At 42.1% G+C, this 19,848-nt stretch overlaps 1 protein-coding gene across 2 annotated transcripts in view; it reads left to right on the top strand.

The window, feature by feature from the left end:
- Positions 1 to 19,403, top strand: part of lmo1 (LIM domain only 1) — a 28,468-nt gene extending 9,065 nt beyond the window's left edge. For both annotated transcript variants that reach the window (XM_071905065.1, XM_078283339.1), the window contains exons 2-4: positions 6,353 to 6,566; positions 17,311 to 17,436; positions 18,958 to 19,403. In XM_071905065.1, coding sequence (XP_071761166.1) covers positions 6,353 to 6,566; positions 17,311 to 17,436; positions 18,958 to 19,063 — 446 coding nt within the window. In that variant the 3' untranslated portion in view covers positions 19,064 to 19,403. The remainder of the gene's footprint in view (positions 1 to 6,352; positions 6,567 to 17,310; positions 17,437 to 18,957) is intronic.
- Positions 19,404 to 19,848: the final 445 nt, after the last annotated feature.

The following is a 19,848-nucleotide window of genomic DNA, read 5'->3' as shown; positions in this document are numbered from 1 at the left end:
ACTATGTTGTTGACAGCTTACCTTCCAGAGCTGTAATCTCACCATACTAGTGAGCAACCAAGTGTTGGAACAAGTCGCCTTCTGTAATAATTTGGAAACTCTGCCAGTTTCACGTCTCAAAAAAAAAAGCAGTAATGAATTTAATTAGAAAGCTGTTGCATATCTCTGTGATACATTTCTTTTAATTAACCCCATGTGAATAAATTAAAAATAATAGGGGCTGAAAAGTGTGGAAAAAACACCCTAATGAAGTTATCCGTTAATTGGGATGGCGTCTGCAGCCAAACCACAGTGAGCAGTGAGCACCAGGAGCTAACAATGCCTTCTGTAAGCCTCTCTGCCTCCTCAGAAAAGGGCCCAGGGCCTTCGTGCTGACTTCAAGTGTAAGAAATGCACCTCTGACGTGATGGAAATGACCGTGGGCCGGGAGAAAAGGCAGCCCTGTTCCAGGCCGCTCTGCTGAGACTCCCCATGCCGCGCTTGAAGCTGGGCCAGTGTTATTGCAGCCCTAATGCGGCTGACTCATTTGGAGCGGATCAGGAGTAATTATGGTGGGGAAAGTGGCTGCCGACCGCGGGGGTCAGGACACTTGTAACATGTGAAAAGAGCAATTATTCCAGGAGACAAAACCCTCCCTTATCCCGGGCAGTGCCAGGGTCAATGCAAGGGACGGCTGGGCTCCATTTCACTGGGGCTTATTAGCCACAGCAAGCTGCAAAGTTTGAGAGAGTGCATCTTGTTAATGAACAGTCCCCTCCTCATCCGCACCAGCCCTGTCTGCTCTCTCACTCTCCCACTTACTGCGGGTGTTAATTATGTCATAATCATAGCATGCAAACAGTCCCAGAAATCACCTCTCTCACAGACCCCAGCATTCATATACAACCATCTGGAAATGTAGCACAGCTTACAGTAACATAGAAGGGGCTTACAGAGAACTATAAGGAAAAACACAGTTAATATGAAATGTAATATTGACTTGGTCCCTGTGAGAGACTACCAAGTTTGTGTGTGTATGTGTTTGTGCATGTGTGTGTGTGTGTGTGTGTGTGCGTCTGTGTGCACACATGCATATCTTTTCTTTCTCTCCTTGCAATATGCTCCAACTAAAGATGGGAATATGAATCACACAGTGAATCAGCCGTCTTGATTGTGCTTATCATTCTGAATACACTCATTGGTCTGCTTTCAACTGGCGTGCATATTCCAGCTGATATTATTACCAGATGTCTTGTATTTTGTCTTGGCAATAGAGAAATGTGTCCACAGGCTCAATTACATTAATGACGGAAGCTGAATGAAAGGGGCTGATTCATGCGCACAATGGCAAGACATCTGCCTGAGATCCCTATTAACCTTAGTGGCAGGCACCTCGGCCCTGGGACAAATTCTATTTGGGATTGCCATGGCCACAACATTTACAGTGGCGGCTGAAACATAAAAGAGTGTGGCGTTTAAATCAGCCCCTGTAGCTTCTAAACTGCAGACTCACTGAGAGTTTGTGTAATACCACCGCAATAGTTTTAGATTTTCCACCGTTGCACACAGTTCTGCCTGTTTTTGTCTCTTACCATTCATAACTCAGAAGAGATTATTTCCCTCTCTTATCATGACCCTAAAATGTCTGTCCATAAATATAATATAATATCATATTTATTGCTTGCTAGCATGATTCATTTTGTCATGCAGGGTTGATGTGCAATGGTTTGGTAAGCAGCAGTTTATAGATTCATCCTGACCGATTAATGTCTGGTTGATGTCTTGTGCAGGAGTGCATTGAGTGAAGAGAGGGTGATGATGACGATGATGATGATGACGAATGCACTTGTTTCAGTTGAATGCAGTCATTTGGTAATGTAGTATGTAATTTCCCTGAGCATCCTAGTCTGTATATTTGCCACGGTGGTGGCTACCACTCTCTTATTTACTGCAGCTGGGAGCAGTAATTATAGGGGCCCCGCAGATGAGGCCCACCCAGGGCCAGCTTTCACCTCCTTGAATGCCTGCCCTCCTGCCTCCCTCCCCATGTGTCAAGAGGGCTGAGTGATTCTCATCAAGATCCTTCACCTCCCCAGGATGTAGCAGAGTCTGCATCACACCATGGTGTCAATCCATCTAATTGATCAAAAGACATTTAACAAACACAGAATCTGATGTAACTGCCCCTTCTGCTATTTAGGTTGTGCGTCAATATAAAAACCCGGGTGTGTGTGAGCGGGTGTGTCACTGGGATCATCATAGGGACACCTGCCATCGCAGATGTTTTGTTGAATAAGGCCCACGAAACTACGAGAGAACTCAACTGTGAAGTCTGATGAAGAAGAAGCAACAAAACAAGAAGTTAGATGTGGTAGAAATATGATTGTGAGACTACCGGAGGCAAAAAAATAATTTAGCGAGTGCCATTACATGACATTACATGACACGACATGGTTGACGGCTTAGGGATTCATAAGAGGAACTGAAACCTATACATATTATAGCATGCTGAAATATGAGATATGAGCCATTACTGTATGCAGCAGATTTCTATGCCCCTGCTCACTCATTTTAGAGATAGCAGCCAAACATTTTAGTGAGCAACGAGATGTACGGCATGAAGAAGAAAAAAGGGATTGGAGGCAAATCATCTTTCTTTCCACATTCTCTTGTCAAGTCTGAGGAAATGTAGGTCTTGCCATGCATATGTGATAATTGCATTTCAGTGCTTTCAGATGTTTCCTTGAGTGCTCCAAACAGCTTATTTTCCTTTAAAACCTTAAATATATCAAAAAGGTTAGTGCATTGATTTGATTTTTCGATAGCTGTAAAGATGGAAGTCTAAATGGGGTAACATAGAAATCGGATGCTATCTCTATAATGGAAAGTACATGGTCTGACAGATTCCTTGGGGTGAAAAAAAAAACCGAACTGTACATATTCTTGAAAGATAAGGTCTTTAAGAAAGTAGATGGATGGAAAAAGAGAGAGATGACAGGCCCTTACACCCAGTACTAATGGCAAATTAAATTCTTTCTCAGGAAGGATATTTGGCAGGGCAAGTGCCTTCTCTCCACTTTGAGGGGTAAAATGCATCCCTTGTTGGAGAATGAATCTTGATGTGGAGAGGTATGCTTTTGGTGACATCAAATGACACTGGAAGGTCAGTGGCACTTGTATCTGTTAAATGGATTGGATTAAGTGGAGGCTGCCTCTTAGTCTGCTGCTTCCTTTCATAATGCAGCGTTTCATTCTGGGAGGCGGCGAGCCTGGGAGGTTCTGTTCAACTCTGCGGTTTCACGTAGCGCTGAGAGCGGTGACAGGTGCAAGAAAATGTCTCATGGCATTAAGGGAATTGAAAAGACATTTACTTTACACAATCATTTATTCTGTCACTGCTCTTTGTTTAGGAAGTTTGAGCTACTACTGCTCGCTACAGTACTATTAAAGCCATTTTCCGGAGGCTGCTTTGGTAGAAGACATCAAGCCCGTTTGTTCCCCGCAATGGCTCCAAGACAGAGGCATCAGTTCAATGTGCATGCTAGTTCCCGGGTAGACATCAGGCGTTTCCTCTGTTGAGACATCTCTCTCTCTCCGTCAGGCCCAAAGGACTAGGGTGTGTGCATGAAGAAATGAGTGTCAGACTAACTGCAATCAGAGAATCTGGATTGTAGTAAGGAACAGAGCGTTGTCACTTTGATGATGCTGAGCAGGTTTGGTTTTTGAGTGTGCGTCCAATAGGGGGGATGAGCTGCGTACACTGATTCCAGGATGGGTTAAGCTCTGGCCTTTGCAAGCGTGATGTAAAACACACACGTGATATGTTTAAGGAGTATGTGGCGGGTGGTGGTCTAAACCAATTAGGAGTAGTTCTCTGGAGGTGGGGGAACGACCTTTTTGTATAATTAGTTCTCTTATTTAAAGCAAAGATTTTGAGTAGAATAACTAATTAGCTGTCATAAAAGGCAAATTAAAGATTTTTGTGTGATCCCTGAGGGAATTGCAGCAACCCGTTTCTTTTGCTTTGCCCATGCTCTCAAACACACACACACGTACACATGTACACACACAGGCACACACACAGGCATTTTCTCTCTCCTCATTAAGACTGTTTTTAGTTCTGTAGAAGCCTGTCAGGCGAGCACTGTTGGCATACCTGCAGAGAGCTCCCCTAACAAGCCATGAAATGCAGGTAGAAGAGACCGCCCTTAGCTAGTGTGGCTTGAATTTGAAGCTTTTTAGCTTCATTTACACTGAACATTGGTATTTATAGCAGGTTTTGTGATCCTAATGTGCCAGCTTCAAGGGGCCTGTTTTGGGGAGGGAGGAGGTGAGGGAGCTGGAGGGCAGGCAGAACACTAATTGATGGCTCCCATCACCAGCACTGGACCAATTAGCCTCTCCTTTCCACTTCTGATAAAGAAATAGGACGGCTCAACACCACCAGAGCACTTACTCACATATAAACCAAAGCCATAAATTTGACTAACAAGCTCTCTTCTTTCTTTCGCCTCTTTTTTAAAAGGGGAAATGCTAATTATATTACATTCATAGCATTACTGATGTGTGGATGGCCAAAAATTGCAGAGCAAATCTGGATCCAATAAGGTACTTTATGAGTCCATCTGTGTGCAGATATGTGTGTGCAAGTGAGAAAGAGAGAGAGAGAGACACAGAGAGAGAAAATGTGCTTTGCTATTCCAAAGAAGTGCTTTGAAAAGTGGTATAAGGTTTTTGTGAAAGAGAAAAAAACTTGACAGGCTTAGAGGAGAAAAAGAGTGCACAGAGTGAAGCACTCCCCTGTTACCAGCAGAGGCTCTGTTTATCACAGTCAACCACAGAGGTTACGGGAAAACTCGCAGATCTAACTGCACAATGACCCTATTCACACTTAACAACTACAACTACTTACGTCATACAACTACAGAATGCATAAAACGTAACAATTTACAAGGATATACTGCACATTTGTATACACTTCTTCTCTTACAGATCAAAAGAAAAAAAAATACATCACGTCTAGACAAGAAGTCTAAAAGTTTCTAGTCTAGAATTGTAGTGTAAATATATAATGTACTGTAAATATATCAGTAAGTACCTGTGAACATAATGCAACAGTGAAATAAAGACTGACATTCTATATAAAACTCTTGCATGTCATGTCTTTAAACAGGAGGTTTTAGTTTTCTGGAGTTCATACATAACCACACATACAAAATGTTGGCCAAACCCCCTGTGATGCAGATAGTGTCCAGTTTTTTTTTTGAGAAAGAGAGAGAGAGAGAGAAATGTGTTTTGAAAGTAGAGTGGCAAGTGGCGTCCACTGTGTGTTCTTTTAGACGGATCAATAGCTCAGTGTGTGAGAGAGTGTCTTAAGAGCTGTTGTCTTGTGCTTTCAGCTGTGGCAGACCTGTTAGTGCTACAGAGGGGAGCTGCGCGCCCCTGCCTCTGTACCAGCAGTGGCCTGAGGGGGGCTTTTAGTCCAAACACAAATGTCAACCACACATAGACTATTAGTGTTTAGTGCAGTTATTAAATGGACTTTATTTGTCCTTTAGGAGGCTAAAAGGCGCACTTAAAGGGGACCTGCGTGACAGCGGGGCAATTTGCGAGTTTGGTTACTTAGGCTTGCTCGTTGCAGACACATGAGTACAGATAAGTGTAAAAGGAGGAAAGGCTGTAATGCTGTGAGTAGGAAACTCTCTCCGTTTGCGTGCATGCGTGTGTGTGTGTGTGTGTGTGTGTGCGTGTGTGTGTGTGCGTGAGAGCGTGCCTGTATGTGTTCCTGTGTGTGTATGTATGAAAGAGAGTGAGTGCATGCTGAAAGGCACTTAGGCCATAACATATCTCACTGGGGTCTGGTAGCAGCGTTTTTGTGGTCAGAGGCTTTTTAAAAGGTTAATGTTAATCTATACCAAACAAAGCCCATGAGAAGCTTTTACAGCTGTGGACAGTTGAGTGAAATGAGCTTTGATGAAATGGTAGGTGACTAACATACTATACAGCATGCTGTAAATACCACGGTAAGCAAAATAAACTTTGTGCCTTTTAAATCCTCAAAAATAGACCTGCCCCCTCTCTCTGAAGCCTGCTGCAAGCGATCGTGTAACTTTTGCTCCGTGTATTACAGCATGTTCTTGTGGAACAAGTAAGTCAGGGCTTTGTAGTCCAGTGTAGCCTGTGTGCCTATCTACATGGAAGAATGTTTTCTTTAATGCATATGAAGCAGGGCAGGCAGTGTGCTGTGGCCGTGTGCGCGGCCAGGCTCAGACGCCTCGAGAAGCAGCCGGCTTATCAAAAAGAGAACATGAAAAGTCACTCGTGTTCCCGGGCCGTAAATCACGCGTGGCTGTTTGTCTCCTTATCGCTACAGGTGTGCCGATGCTCTCCGTCCAGCCCAAAGGGAAACAGAAGGGGTGTGCTGGCTGCAATCGCAAGATTAAAGACCGCTACCTGCTCAAGGCCCTGGACAAATACTGGCATGAGGACTGTCTCAAATGTGCCTGCTGTGACTGCCGCCTGGGGGAGGTGGGCTCCACCCTCTACACGAAAGCCAACCTCATCCTCTGTCGCAGGGACTACCTGAGGTAAGAAAGACACACAATCACCTCTCCCCTCTCACAGCAAACAGAAAAGCCGTGCCACACCAAGGGCTGTGCGACATGAAAGGAGCATAAAGGTATTTCGCCTTCTGGTCGCCATTTGCCGGTTTGTCAGTGTCTTAGTATCAGTTTGTGCTTTTCCTGCAGCTCCCACCGACAGAAATACATATAAACTCCATCTAAATCACCGTCAAGACTCCTCAGCTTGTGTGGCAAAACCTAATACTGTGAGTTTACAGCATGGGGATGTGCATTTTGTTTTTGTATTCCCATATTTTTTACAATTGAAGTGTGGATACCAGAAGCTAATGCTGGTTTGGGATCTGCTTCTACTCACATATCACATAAGCAGAAATAGAGCATGTGGAGCATTTTTTAAGCATTTTAGTGCGTATCTGAATTATTTATATTTCCTTAAAAATACTGTACAACTTCCAATAAATGCCTGCTGAAAAATAACAGCCTTATAGGCTACAGTAGTCATCTGCTGGTCATGAATTTATGTCGAATAAACTCGTGTTTCTAATATAGTAAATACTCAGTTAAAAGATTCTTTAAGTTATTAGTGAAACTAGCTTGTGCAGCCATCATAACATGCATCACGTCATTATACTTCTATATTATTGCATCTGATACACAAAAGGCATTGCAGGTCGTCATGCAGGTCATTAAAGTTTAAATAGGAGAGGGTAAGGAAAATATTTTATAATAGGTTGTTTTCATAGCATATATTATTCAGCAGAGGCATCTGGATTTTAATGTCCAGATTAAATAAATGCCTCTCTATAATAGTAACTTGTTTCTCATAAATGGCTGGTCGTTTTGATTGTTGAAACAAATAAATGCCAGGACTCTGAATTTTATGGTATGGTACGACTTGGCTGTCACAATGACGGATAACTTAAAAAGGTGAAAAACTACCTCTGTTTTAGACACATTTTGGAGGCACTGGGAGCTATTAGGTGGATTAAGTTCAATTTCAAATTTCTGTATGATCCATTCAGAGGCAATGGATGAAACTTAAGTCATCAGTAGCAGATAGAAAGACATTTCGAGCCACAGGAAATGGGCAAAAAATTCAATAACAATGGTACTATCCTTTAAAAACTCTCTTATCAGCCTCACTGCTACTACCACCGTAAACGCTTGCTCTCCTTGAAGCTCTCTGTGCGTTACATGCACTGATAGGTTTTTGTTTTTGATAACGCAATATTTCTAGAGCTTTAGAAGTCGTTTGTTCCCAGGCTGTTGCGGTAGATCAAGCACCTGTTTGTTTTCCTTTAGAGGATATTTACGCTGACTAGACGTTTGTCAATTAAGCCAGAACCCCATTAATTTAGTGTGCTGGCTCTCCTCAGGCATTGATCTCAAGCCTAAGACATTACATGTAATGCTTGTGTAATGTTTGCTGTGTATTTTTTTCTTCTTTTTTGTTTTCATAATTTCATTTTTTTGTTTACATGAACACAGAAGACTCCTGTCATGGTGTAGACTGGGTCTCAGTTGCAGTACAGCTGTAGGCTATGGGAAACCTCCAGGCAGGCTTGTTGCTGCACCAGTGTCTGTGGCTTCATTTTTCCCCCCTTCGGTTCCCCCTGCCATCTGCTTGTTAAATTAAACATGATCATTTCCTGGGCGTTAAGTCACATTCCCAATGAGATCCCACCATTTATCCGAGAGGGAGCCCCCCTGGGGCCGACTTAGGGATGCCGCCGCCCTTGGCCCCCCCTCCTGAAACTCCCTGTCCCGCGCTGTCCTCCCTCTTCCCCGTTCTTCTTCTGCCCACTTGTGTCTCTGCTCCCTCTCTGATAGTTCCAGCTTACTGCTGCCCACTAGGTTTGGGTCAGCGCAATCAGATCGTCTTAATACTAATTTAATAGAGAATATTTAAAAGTAGAGCAGCTATCATTTCAAATCGCTTCTAAAATTAAAGCTGAAGAGAACCCAACCCAACTCCCTGCGTCTTCCCTCCTCACCCATGGATCTGCCTTACGTCTCACTTGCCTCTCGACTCCGTCCCTTGTCCTGGCAGGAGCCTGCAGCCCACCCGAGAGGGGCTTAGTGACTTGGCGTTGAGATAGGCCATTACCATCCATCAGTTCCCACCCACAGTTAATGCTTTTAAGATGCAGTGAGAGAGGTCCACTGAGACCCAGTGTTGCCCCCAGAAGGAGCAGATGGTGCAGATGAGGTAATAATAAATGGGCAAATGACAAGAGAAGGCAAAAATGATAAAGCTCAGGGTTGCACTTGTGAATTGGCAAAATACAATCTGTTGAAAGGACTGCAAATCCCCCCCCCCCAACCCCCAAGTCATAAGTGCCTAACTGGCTAGACAGCTATGCAGAGAGTAAACTCAAGCAAGATCAGAGCAGGGAATGTCAGGACATGGGAGAAAGGGTAAGGGGAAAAAGTTGTTTTTCTGGCATGTTAGACCAGTGACATGTAGAGGTCAGAGATGAGAAGAAAAAAAAAAGGAGAATGAGACATGAAATCAAGGGTGGAAAATACTAAAATAAGAATGAAATATAGCCGCAAGCGACGATTGCGGGGTCCAAGCACAATTTGATAAGACAGCCAGATAGACAAAACATTACAGAAGGTAGAAAGACACACACAAAAACTGACATGTTGTGAAGATCGAACATGCAGTCTAACACTGGCTTTTGCGTTGGCCCGTGACTTCTGTCAAGATAATCTTTTCATTGCAACCACATTGCTGGAGTTGTTCACGGCCAAACTTTCTATTATTTATCCTTGATGACTAACGACTTTGGAAAGAACAATTCAGGATTTGAATCCACAACCTTCCACATGAAAAGCTGATGCTTTACCTACTGAGCCAAACGCCTGTTACACATTTAGTGAGGAGAAACTAACTACTTGAGGAGAACCCTACTACTAACTTTGTTTTAGTTTGATGAAGATTGATCAAACTATCTTGAACATATCACATTGTCAATTTATCAAACTATTTGTAGCTGCACATTTCCATCTACTGTGCGCTCAGTTTTCAAGATATCATTATAATTTTTGGGCTGTTTACTAATTAAGGTATGGCGATTTCAAAAATCATGTTGTTTTTTTCCTGTAACGTACGGTTTAGGAGGACAACACTGTGGGATCACAGTCAGTTTTTGCTATAAACAGAGGGGGGCGACGTCAGAATCGGGGTAGGTACCAGTGTACGAAAGATTTATCTCACTTCAGCTGAAAATTTCTGAAATGTTCAGCTCTCTAGGACATACGGCTGATTTTTTATGAATTTTTGAAGTTGTGACTTTAATACCAATGAAGATTTGGTTATTATGCAATAAGCCACGCCCATTTTCATCAATAATGACAAAATTTCATGGATGGACTTGGACATCATCCTGGAACGTGTAAAAATGTTCATAAAAATCTATGCAGTCAATTATGAGATATGAACTTTTTGCATTTGTAGTGCCCACTAGTGGTACAGCTCAAAATGCTTTTGTGGGTGTGTTCACGCAACACTTTTCAACATGTGTTTAAAAGTTTGGCTTGATTAGATGAATGGTTAATGAGTTATGGCCAATTTAGTGTTATGGCGTGTTTCGTTAAAAGTTTATTTGTCGATAAAAGCCAAACCATTTGACCTATCAATAACCTTTATACAACTTTGAAAGAGGACGGTCCCAAGATTCTCCACACCAAGTTTCATGTGAATTGGATGAATGGCCTAGGAGGAGTTGCGAAAAAAGTGTTTCTTAAATAATTCAAAATGGCGGACAATGCAATATGGTGGACATTGAAAGTGATATATGGGTTGGACTCGGCACATTCCAAAGAATCTAGGAACACAAGAATTTTCAGTCTACGACACACGGTTCAGAAGTTATTCGCCAAAACGTAAAGTTGCTTGTTATAGCGCCACCATCTGGCCAATGTGCATGGGCTGCCTTGCCTGAGTAGTGGTGTGCCATAGGAGCCCACCTGCCAAATATGGTTGCTGTAGGACGTACGGTTTCTGAGCTGCAGATACTTTTAGCGGAGAAAAAGAAAGAAAGAAAGAAAGACAGAAAGAAAGAAAGAAAGAAGCAGAATAATTCCAGCAAATACAATAGGGTTCCAGCACTACGTGCTTGGACCCTAATAAAGGAGAGGAAGAGAGAGCTTTCTGTGTTTCTCTGTTGCCCCTGATTGCCTAATGAAATCCATCCCACTCGTCTGCTCTTCAGCCTGAGACAAATGCATAACACTTAATGGCTAGAGATGCTTGAGATGAATTCTATTATGGAACAAATTAAAAACTTTGCCTTGCGTACAGAGAAGAGGCAGTTTTAGAGCCCGGAGTTTTTAAAGTAGGCGATGCAGTCTCCACCCGGCTCCGGTTCCCTCTCTGTTCCTTGTTGTGTGTAGTGAGACGAAGGCTCCGCTCACCTGCAGTAATGAAGTTAAATCTGTGCACTGAATTAGCCTCCTGCACTTCATTAAAGACAAGCGGGTGGATCAAACACACTTCGTTTATTTCCCTGGGTTTGGAGCGCTGCCATGCTCACATTAATTATTATAGGAGCTCCATCTGTGTTTGTCCTTCAATGGCGCTAGCAACTTCTTGAATGCACTTACGCTTTCCTGGAGCTTCCACCTTCATACACGCACACGCACACACACACACACACACACACACACACACACACACACACACACACACACACACACACACACACACACACACACACACATTGCAGCCACCCTCCCCCCTTGCCTTACCTACTAATGTCTCCTAGAACAAGGCACCAACAAAAAAAATTTGATTTTTAATCTCTTTGACATTCACTTCCCTCTGTTGGGAAAGACTGCGGTTTATTAGCAACTTGGCCACACGCTTTCATTATAAATGAGAATAATAGATTAATTAGGCGTTTCATTTCTGTCTGGGGCCCAGGAACGGATGACTTCACCACAGAGGGTTGACAAGCTAGTCATGGTTTTGATCACCAGGACCTCAAACCAAATCATTTAATCTTCTATTTCATATATTAGAGAGCACATAATAGTCATCCACTTATCAAAATGGGGTATAATTAACTGAAAGAGGAAGAAACTTTTAAGATAACGAACATTATAAGTTATTCACGAACCAGTGAAATAGCAGGAATAAGATGATAGTTCCATTTGGATGTGACTGTTTTTCAAATCTGTCCTCTCCTTACTACTTAAAGTAAAACAGTTGCTCTCCTTCCATAACAGTTGCTCTTCTTCTCTGGGCACATTTTTTCAGATCTAAACAGGAAGGTTTACACTTTCCAAAAGACATAACTGTTGGGGAAGGTCAGAACATGCAATGCATGCATTAACAGCTCTCCCCTTTATGAAATCTGACAAACCCCGTGCAGACAGGGAAGTCTCAAAGAGCTCAGGGAACAGGTAGAAAATTTCAAGAGCCAGCGCCCAATCAGAGGGAAGCAATAAAGACAGGTAGATGGTGTATTGTAGGAGCGTTAAGGGTTTGAAGTTAGCAATGCAGCAAGTTGAAAGAACTAAAGAGGGCCAGCTTCTCTCTAAAGATCCACTGTAATAACACAATAATAGAGGAAGGAGAACAGTAGAACTGAGCGTCTTTACCTTTGTGCCTCCCAATAGCCCACATCAGTGGAAGAATATAAACTTCCTGTACAGTCACACAAAATGTATATTTTATTAGCTAAATAAAAGTGTATTGTTCTCCTATTTTGAAGACCACTGAAATTAGGGATGAGGCAGGGTTGAGTTGTTTATCATTTAATCCAGAGTGTTGTAATGCATTTTCAAATATGGCAGAACTGGCACGTAAAATACAGTGATTGAGAAGACTTTATTTCCAGACTTTCGCTTGGCTACCTAAATGATTAAATTGATTTGTTGGAAAGAACTTGAATTAAAAGCTATCCCTATGTTTCACAGTTGTAAATCCAAGACCATTAGTCTCAAAACAAAACAATAAGACAGGATAATGACTATTGATCTTATTCCTAAAGCCTATAATCCAAGACAGAGTGATGAGAGTCTTAATAATAGAATATTTTGTAAATATAAAGTAACTGACTTTATCAGTCTGGAGGTTAACATGTCCCAAACAAAAACAATTAATTATTTCTAGACTATTTTAAAAGGGTTAGGGTTAGTTCTAGCGGTAATAAACCTGGCGTAAATGCTAATTAAAGCATTATATACTCTACAAGGGGTCATATCATATCTCAACACTGATTATGAAATCTGAAAGTTCTTAAAAACATTCACTAGAAAGTCACCCAATAAATGCACATGCCTGGTTTAACTTTATCTCACATTATACTGCTTAGAAATCCATGCCATAATGTCTCACAGGTTGAGGGAGACCATCCAAATGAGTTTTCTAACCCTTTAATCCACTTAAATTAACCACTGAAGCCTCTATTTTAAGATAGGACTTTATGTGCTTCAAACCCTCTGACGAAACTCATGACTGATCAACAAAACACGATGGGCTCAGTGCATGATGAGGACCTGTGTGAAATACCCTCACAATTTCCAGAAACTCACCATTCACACTCGGTTTAAAACAGAAATGCTGGAAAAACTGTGTTGATGTTGAAATCGTTTTTTTTTTTTCACCTTCCTTTTGAGAATATTGATTTATTTAATCCAAATGACTAGGGAAATTGAACTGCATGAGCCACTGCACTCTTACAATACAAGACATGTGCCATAACAATACATGGAAATTCAGCAGAAAATAGTCTATTCTAATGAAAATATTCTATTCTAAATGAAAAGAATAGATGTTTTTTTTTAACATAAGCCACATCTTTGTGTTCTTTGAAGGCACCATTTGAGTGCGGTGAAGTATATCATGTAAAACTGAAACACTGTAGCCGCTGTAGCAACATAGGTGTGTGTGTATGTACTGTATACAATGTACTGTATATAACTATGGTTTCTTATGGAATCCCTGCTCATGGAATCAATTTATTTCCACAGACAACTACATGGAACACACCGCATCATCACACTGAAATTTATAAATAGTTTTATTTTCCTCCTCCGGGGCCTAGGCTGCTTAAGCATGACATTAAATACAGTAGCATGATCATGCACAAGTAATTACTTAAACAGACGAAACACAGTCTTCATAGGCTGTGTGGCCTTCCTGAGCCGGCAACTTCTCCTTTTTCTCTGTGCCTAGATTAGATCGTATCAATTCTGTAGATTCCACTAGAAAGGAGTAGATTCTAGCAGTATCTGAAATTATTAGCACATTCTCTTATATCAGTTGAAGTTTTGTTGATAGTGGTGGAAATGTCTGCCTTAGGTGCAGCTCCAGAATCTCACATTAGTGACTTAAACTGCGATGGCATATGGTTTACTGTACATCAGTTTTCTGCTAATCAAACTATGCAGTGATCACTCATGCCTTGTAGATGCGGGTATTGTTATTGTAGGAAGAGACCGCTGCCCTCAGTATAGAAAACACTTCAGCACTTGGTCTGACTTTCCATGTATTGGCATCTACTCCTCCTTCAAAGGGTTGGACCTACAGTGAGGTATGACAGAAAATTGTACCCCATCTACTTTATGTTCACTTTGCATCCCTTATTTAGGTCTTCACTTTGGCGGTGATGTGTAGCTCTCTCTCTCAGCTGACATCAAACCCCATGACGATTATGTTTGCCTCTTCAGCAAGTTGTGGTGTGAAACAGGAGTTAGCAATAACTAACATGAGTTGCTAACTATAGTTCCTCTTGGGCTGTTACACATGAGACCTCTGCAGGGGCGGTTCAACTCTGATTGCTTTCACCTTCACAGGAACAGGAACAGGAGAGTGTGAGTGTAATGTGTTTGAACAGTTCTCTCAGCCTGTAATCTCCTCTTAGCACAAGGAGCCCAATTAGGCAGTATGCTGATGCCGTGTTATTACGCAGACACATCAATCCCGGGCTGAAGGACCGTGTGTGTGAATGTCGCACGGTGAATGGGACCAGCACACAGTCACAGGTTTGATATCCAATCAGAGAGCGCTTTCTCACATTCCACCTGGAGCAGGGCATGGTATTGTGAAGGAGGAGCTGAAAACTCCTCTCTCTCAGCGCCGAGCGTCTGCCCGTGACAGTGAATCACGGAGCAGATCTGCCGACAAGAGGCAACCTGTCGCATCAGAGTGGTGTCTCAGTCTGATTGTAGTGCAAAGATATGGAATCAGGTCAGCATGGATGAAGTAGATTGCTTCATGATGTGAAGATCCACTTACTATCCGCTTGATTCAGAGCGACCAGCCTCTGTAAAGAATAGATGCCGTAGTAGCATTCATTCTTGAACTTGCATCCGCCGAGAAGATGGGAGACCTCACCTGTACAATTGTGGAATCCTTGTGTCTACTGTTTGGGAAAACTATTCAAAAGTAGCTACTACCAAAACCATATAACGGTATAATCTAAATATAATAGCGCCAGCATACGTTAGGTGTGTTATTACCTTGCCTACATTGTCTCCCGCTTCTTCTCTTGCTGCAGGGTGGTAACGTTTGAATGCGGCGTACCTAGTTGTGGTTTTATGCGTATGTAAACAGCTCTGCAGAGCTGAGATGCTCTAAACAACTCTTTGTGTGTTTCATAATGCAGGCAAAAGGTCAGGCTCTACCCAAACAGTATTTGGCTCATTGGTTTGCAGAGGATATAGACTTGGCTTACACAGCTGAAAGGAAGAAAGCTGCCAGAGGTGTTTCACACCCCTTTGACTAGGGGTGGAGCTAAGTGTGGGCAGCAAGACGTATCTTTGTTATTGCAACCTGCATGTGATTCTGATGCAGAGTTGTGCCCACAGCCAAGAGGGCAATCCTTGAGATGGGTTAGAATAAGCCAACGAGCTGTTAAGGATCTCTGCAGTTAGGTTCTCTGCATGTCAGGCTCTGTAAGTGGCTATGGCTCTCTGGGCTCTTTCATAGCCTTGGTTCCCCGAAGGAGAGAACAAGACATCGCTATGTGACCCCTCACTGAAGCGGAGCTCAGGTTATAAGCAACCTGGAGCGCTCCCAGCCACTTGACTGTCGTGATTACATAGGTTCCTCAGGTTGAGATGCTGGGAGGCAGCCAGCTAAGTCCAGTTTTGACACTTTTTTCTCCCTCAGAGAATCCAAGGCTAAGAAAGAACCTCAGTGCTTGAAACATACATCTATGATATCAGCATGTACGGTATAACAAACATAATTTAATTTACAAAACAGATAAATCAAGGTTGCCAGTATTTGTTTGCTGGAAAACCTGATATTGTCACATTTGTGAATGTTCTACACTTAAGCACTTGTAGTAATGCCTTGGGCACAGAAATGAAATAGAGGTGAGAAATACTACTGAACCATTAAAAAACAGATTTTATGATATTGTAATATCATACAGTTTTACAATGAAAATTCTATTTGCTATTTGAGCCTTTTGTTGGATCAATACAGAATGTGTGAGAAAGAAAGTGTTTTTGTTTTTTTTAGTTTAGAAAAGGGAAAGGAAAAATCTGTTTTAATAAATGGGTCTCTGTGGAAGAAACAACTTCTTTGTGTTACACAGGGCCCTGTGGGTGGCAGATGTCTACTGTACAAGAACATATTTTACTGAAACAGTAACCAGTTGTAACAACGTCTCTGTTTAACACCCTGTGAATCTCTCTCTCATGGAACATAACAGCCTTTCTCCCTCTGTTTCTGTCTCTCTTGCTCCTCTGGGGCAGTGGCCCCTAATTAGAAGCAGGGCCGCTGGATAGATGTTTTCTATAACAAGGTGAAAGCAACTGAATGGGACTAACATCGACGAGGCAGAATATCAACATTGTGACTCTTCTGTCTGAGCCCTGCAACTTTCGGGAAAAGTGTTTAACATACTGTTGGAATGGCAATCTGCTGTTGCCTTATCCCCTCTTGCAAAGCTGTGAAACGGTCCTTTTCCCCCTGCAGAATATATAAATCTATCTGCGATTCAGAATCTCCAAATTAAACATAGGGGCAGGCGCTTGGAAAATGAAAATGTAAATCTGACTGGGGAAAGAATTTGAGTTCCCTCTGCTTTGAGGAGCAAAGAGATCTACACCAGTGCCTCCTTGCTCTGTTTGTGACCTTAATCATTTGGCTCCTATCTAATAAGCTTAAACAAGTAGCAGCAAAGTTTGAGTGGTGAGTCTGTTCTGTGCACTGCCAAACATTTAGTTACCTCTCCAAGGTTACATCTCCCTCTCAGGCTCTTCTCTGAATGAGAGAGGAAGAAGGAGTGAGAGCGAAGGGATCGAGCCTGTATCCTTGTAACAGAAATCTTTTGAACTTATGACTACATTATAGAATTTAGCCTCTTGTGTAAAATCCAGCTGGCTTTGGTTGGAGCTAGTCTCATTAGGTACTTCAGTTTTAAAAGAAGAAAACTTTCAACAGTTCAATTGGTTTGCCTCAGACCTGTTTTCATTGCTTTTGCAATGTGCTAGGGGAAAGTCTTTGAAGAAGGAGATTAAAACCATGTGATCATTTTAATTAGATCATTAGCCAAGAATTAAGATCTATGTTTGTAACTCTCATTAACAAAAATACCAAGTGTGTGCCAAGAAAGATTTGTGTATTACATTCAATGTATTCAGATTTTGCTGCGTTTTCCCCTTCCTTTTCAGCGCTCTTGCTATCGCTCTTGCTGTCATTACTTTTTTGTTTGCTCTTCTATTGCATCAAGGCAAAGGGAAGGTAGGTTAATCTCTGTCTGTGTTGTCTGTCTTTCAGGCTCTTTGGTACAACGGGGAACTGTGCAGCCTGCAGTAAACTGATCCCAGCCTTTGAAATGGTGATGAGAGCCAGAGATAATGTTTACCATTTGGACTGTTTTGCCTGTCAGCTTTGTAACCAGAGGTAAGAATAGAGATCATAACTGCACAACGAGATTGCCTTTTTTTTTTTTTTCAAATGTTGAATGAAGTGTTAAAATGGCCATTAGCTTAAATATTAGAAGCTGTTGAATAATCTCCCTCTTAAGGTGCAACACATTTGCTCAGTCTGGTGACATTATTGTAGACCACAATCTGCAAGTCTGAAAAAAAACAAAAAAACACCTAAATTTTGGCTCGCCTTCACATTTTGCAAGCACAAAAGTTGTTGTATTGCATTAGTAATGCTCTACCAATTATTTTCTATTCTGACACCCTGCCAGCAGTTTGTCCTTGTTTGTGACTAGAACTGTGATTATAAGCTAGAGGGGTACAACATTAGCCCATGTATCACAAGTGACACAGCTCTTAGACTAGTGCCTAGCCTGTTAAATCTCTGAATGCTTTATTTAGTGGAGGAGGTAATAGGAGCTACAGAGAGAAGGTTCTCCACAGTGGTGGGCTGCCGCATAAAGGCGCATGGACTCACACAGGTGTAAAATGGCGTTTCCTTAGAGATACTAATTATTACTGAAGTGTGAGTGAGCACAAAGCCCCATATGGTATACATAGAATATGACATACCCAAATATTGCCTTTTCCCATTAATAAACTGTCTATAATGGAGCAACCCGGAGAGCAGAACTTCTTTTGCATGCTTGTCAGGGTGCTGTGACCCTGTTCCTCCACACAGCACAAGCCCATTAACCTTCTGCAGGCCAGATTCAGTTACCATAGTGAACACCTGCTGTAAGGGAATTATGACTGCAGTCTCTCCTCAGCTGGCAGACATGAAGCCAGGTCTCATCTGGCACAGTATTACCATGGCCGTGACTCTTCTACCAGCCTGGCACATTACTAAAGCCAAGCTATGCTCAGCTATGTTCTTATCTTCACTCCCCTTCAGTCACATTATGGGGCTGTCTCCACTGTGTCACACAAACAAACGGCAGCGCAGAGAAGAACATCAGTAGGCCAGGCTGCTATGTGTTATTTTCCCTCTTCAATTGACTCTGAGACTTTAGAGGGAAAACATTCTTGAGCACTGGCACCGAACCGGTGTGTGAAAAGCTCACCCTGTGGCAGAGTTTCCTTGGAAACTCTTGTGGTGGCGGCGCCTTTTCGCCAGGCCTAGGAGAGTTGACCTGCCTTTCTTTCTGGGTGCCAGTGCTCTTGTCTGCACGCTTTGAAATGATAGGGTTTTAATCTACTTTTATTTGAAGCCACACCTTTATGATGGCCATCAAAACGGGCTTTGAATCACCAGCAAGGTACAATGTCATTGTACATCAGGTAAAAAATCCTGCGCCAAATGTGTGCAATCAAACAAAAGCAGCATTACCTGCTGATCTTAACATGCAGCATTTGCCAGATGCCACTGCCAGAGCAGAGTGGTCATTATCAGCCAGACAACACACATCACTTTGTCATGATGCCAGCAGTAATCGCCTTTGTCTTTTTAACAACCATTTTGCCTTTCTGTTTGTTTGTATTTCTCTGCCAACAGGTTTTGCGTGGGGGACAAGTTTTTCCTAAAAAACAACATGATTTTGTGTCAAATGGACTATGAGGAGGGCCAGCTGAATGGGAGCTTTGAGACACAGGTTCAATAGTCGGGCCTGGTGGCAGCAACAATCGGCTCCACACTTACACACAAGATGGATGTTCTGCTGCACTTGGAAAGAGACAAGCGTCTGTCTGCTTGCCTGCAATACTTTTTAAGACCCCTTTATCAGTCCCTAAGGACTCTATTGTAAATGTACTACTTTTTGCCCCTCCCGCACCCCAACACTGAGCAGTTACAAGTTTTGATGTACAGTTGTGCCTGCTTAGCTGAGCACTGTATTGCTTGTATGTTTTGTGAAATTTGTTTCAGGTTTGTTTTATTTTTATTTTCCTTTTGGAAATGGTTCCTTGGAGGGTATGTACAGTCTGTTTTCTCTGTATATATAAACTGGAACATTTATTTTATGAAATGTAATGCAATTTTATTACTAGTGTGAATTAAAGATTCTTAAATGTTCATAGTGAGTTTTTTCTCTTGTACCAAAACCAAAGTTGTTGGAGGAGGTTGGCCCATGTGTTGATATGTAATCATGTCTCCAAAACCGCAATGCTGTAAAAAGCCTTGCAAGGGAAAAATATATTTGAAGTCCTTTTTAAAAACATGATGGAACAAAACAAGTTTTATTACATTTTACAGAGTTCTGATGGAATTAGAAATGCTGTTTAAAATGAACTAAATAAGATTTTATTTGGAATAAAAGAATGCTTCTCCAAACTGTGTTGTTGTGAACGTGCAGGTGTCATGAAAGGGAGTGAGTTGAGCTGAGCTCTCTCTGTGATTCATGCTTCACTAATTGCCATCTGATTATGAGGGTGAATTGGCCTGGAAATT

This window comes from Centroberyx gerrardi, chromosome 1 (genome assembly GCF_048128805.1).
Source record: "Centroberyx gerrardi isolate f3 chromosome 1, fCenGer3.hap1.cur.20231027, whole genome shotgun sequence".
In the NCBI taxonomy this organism is placed as follows: domain Eukaryota; kingdom Metazoa; phylum Chordata; class Actinopteri; order Beryciformes; family Berycidae; genus Centroberyx; species Centroberyx gerrardi.
This window is presented reverse-complemented; position numbering and strand designations above follow the sequence as displayed.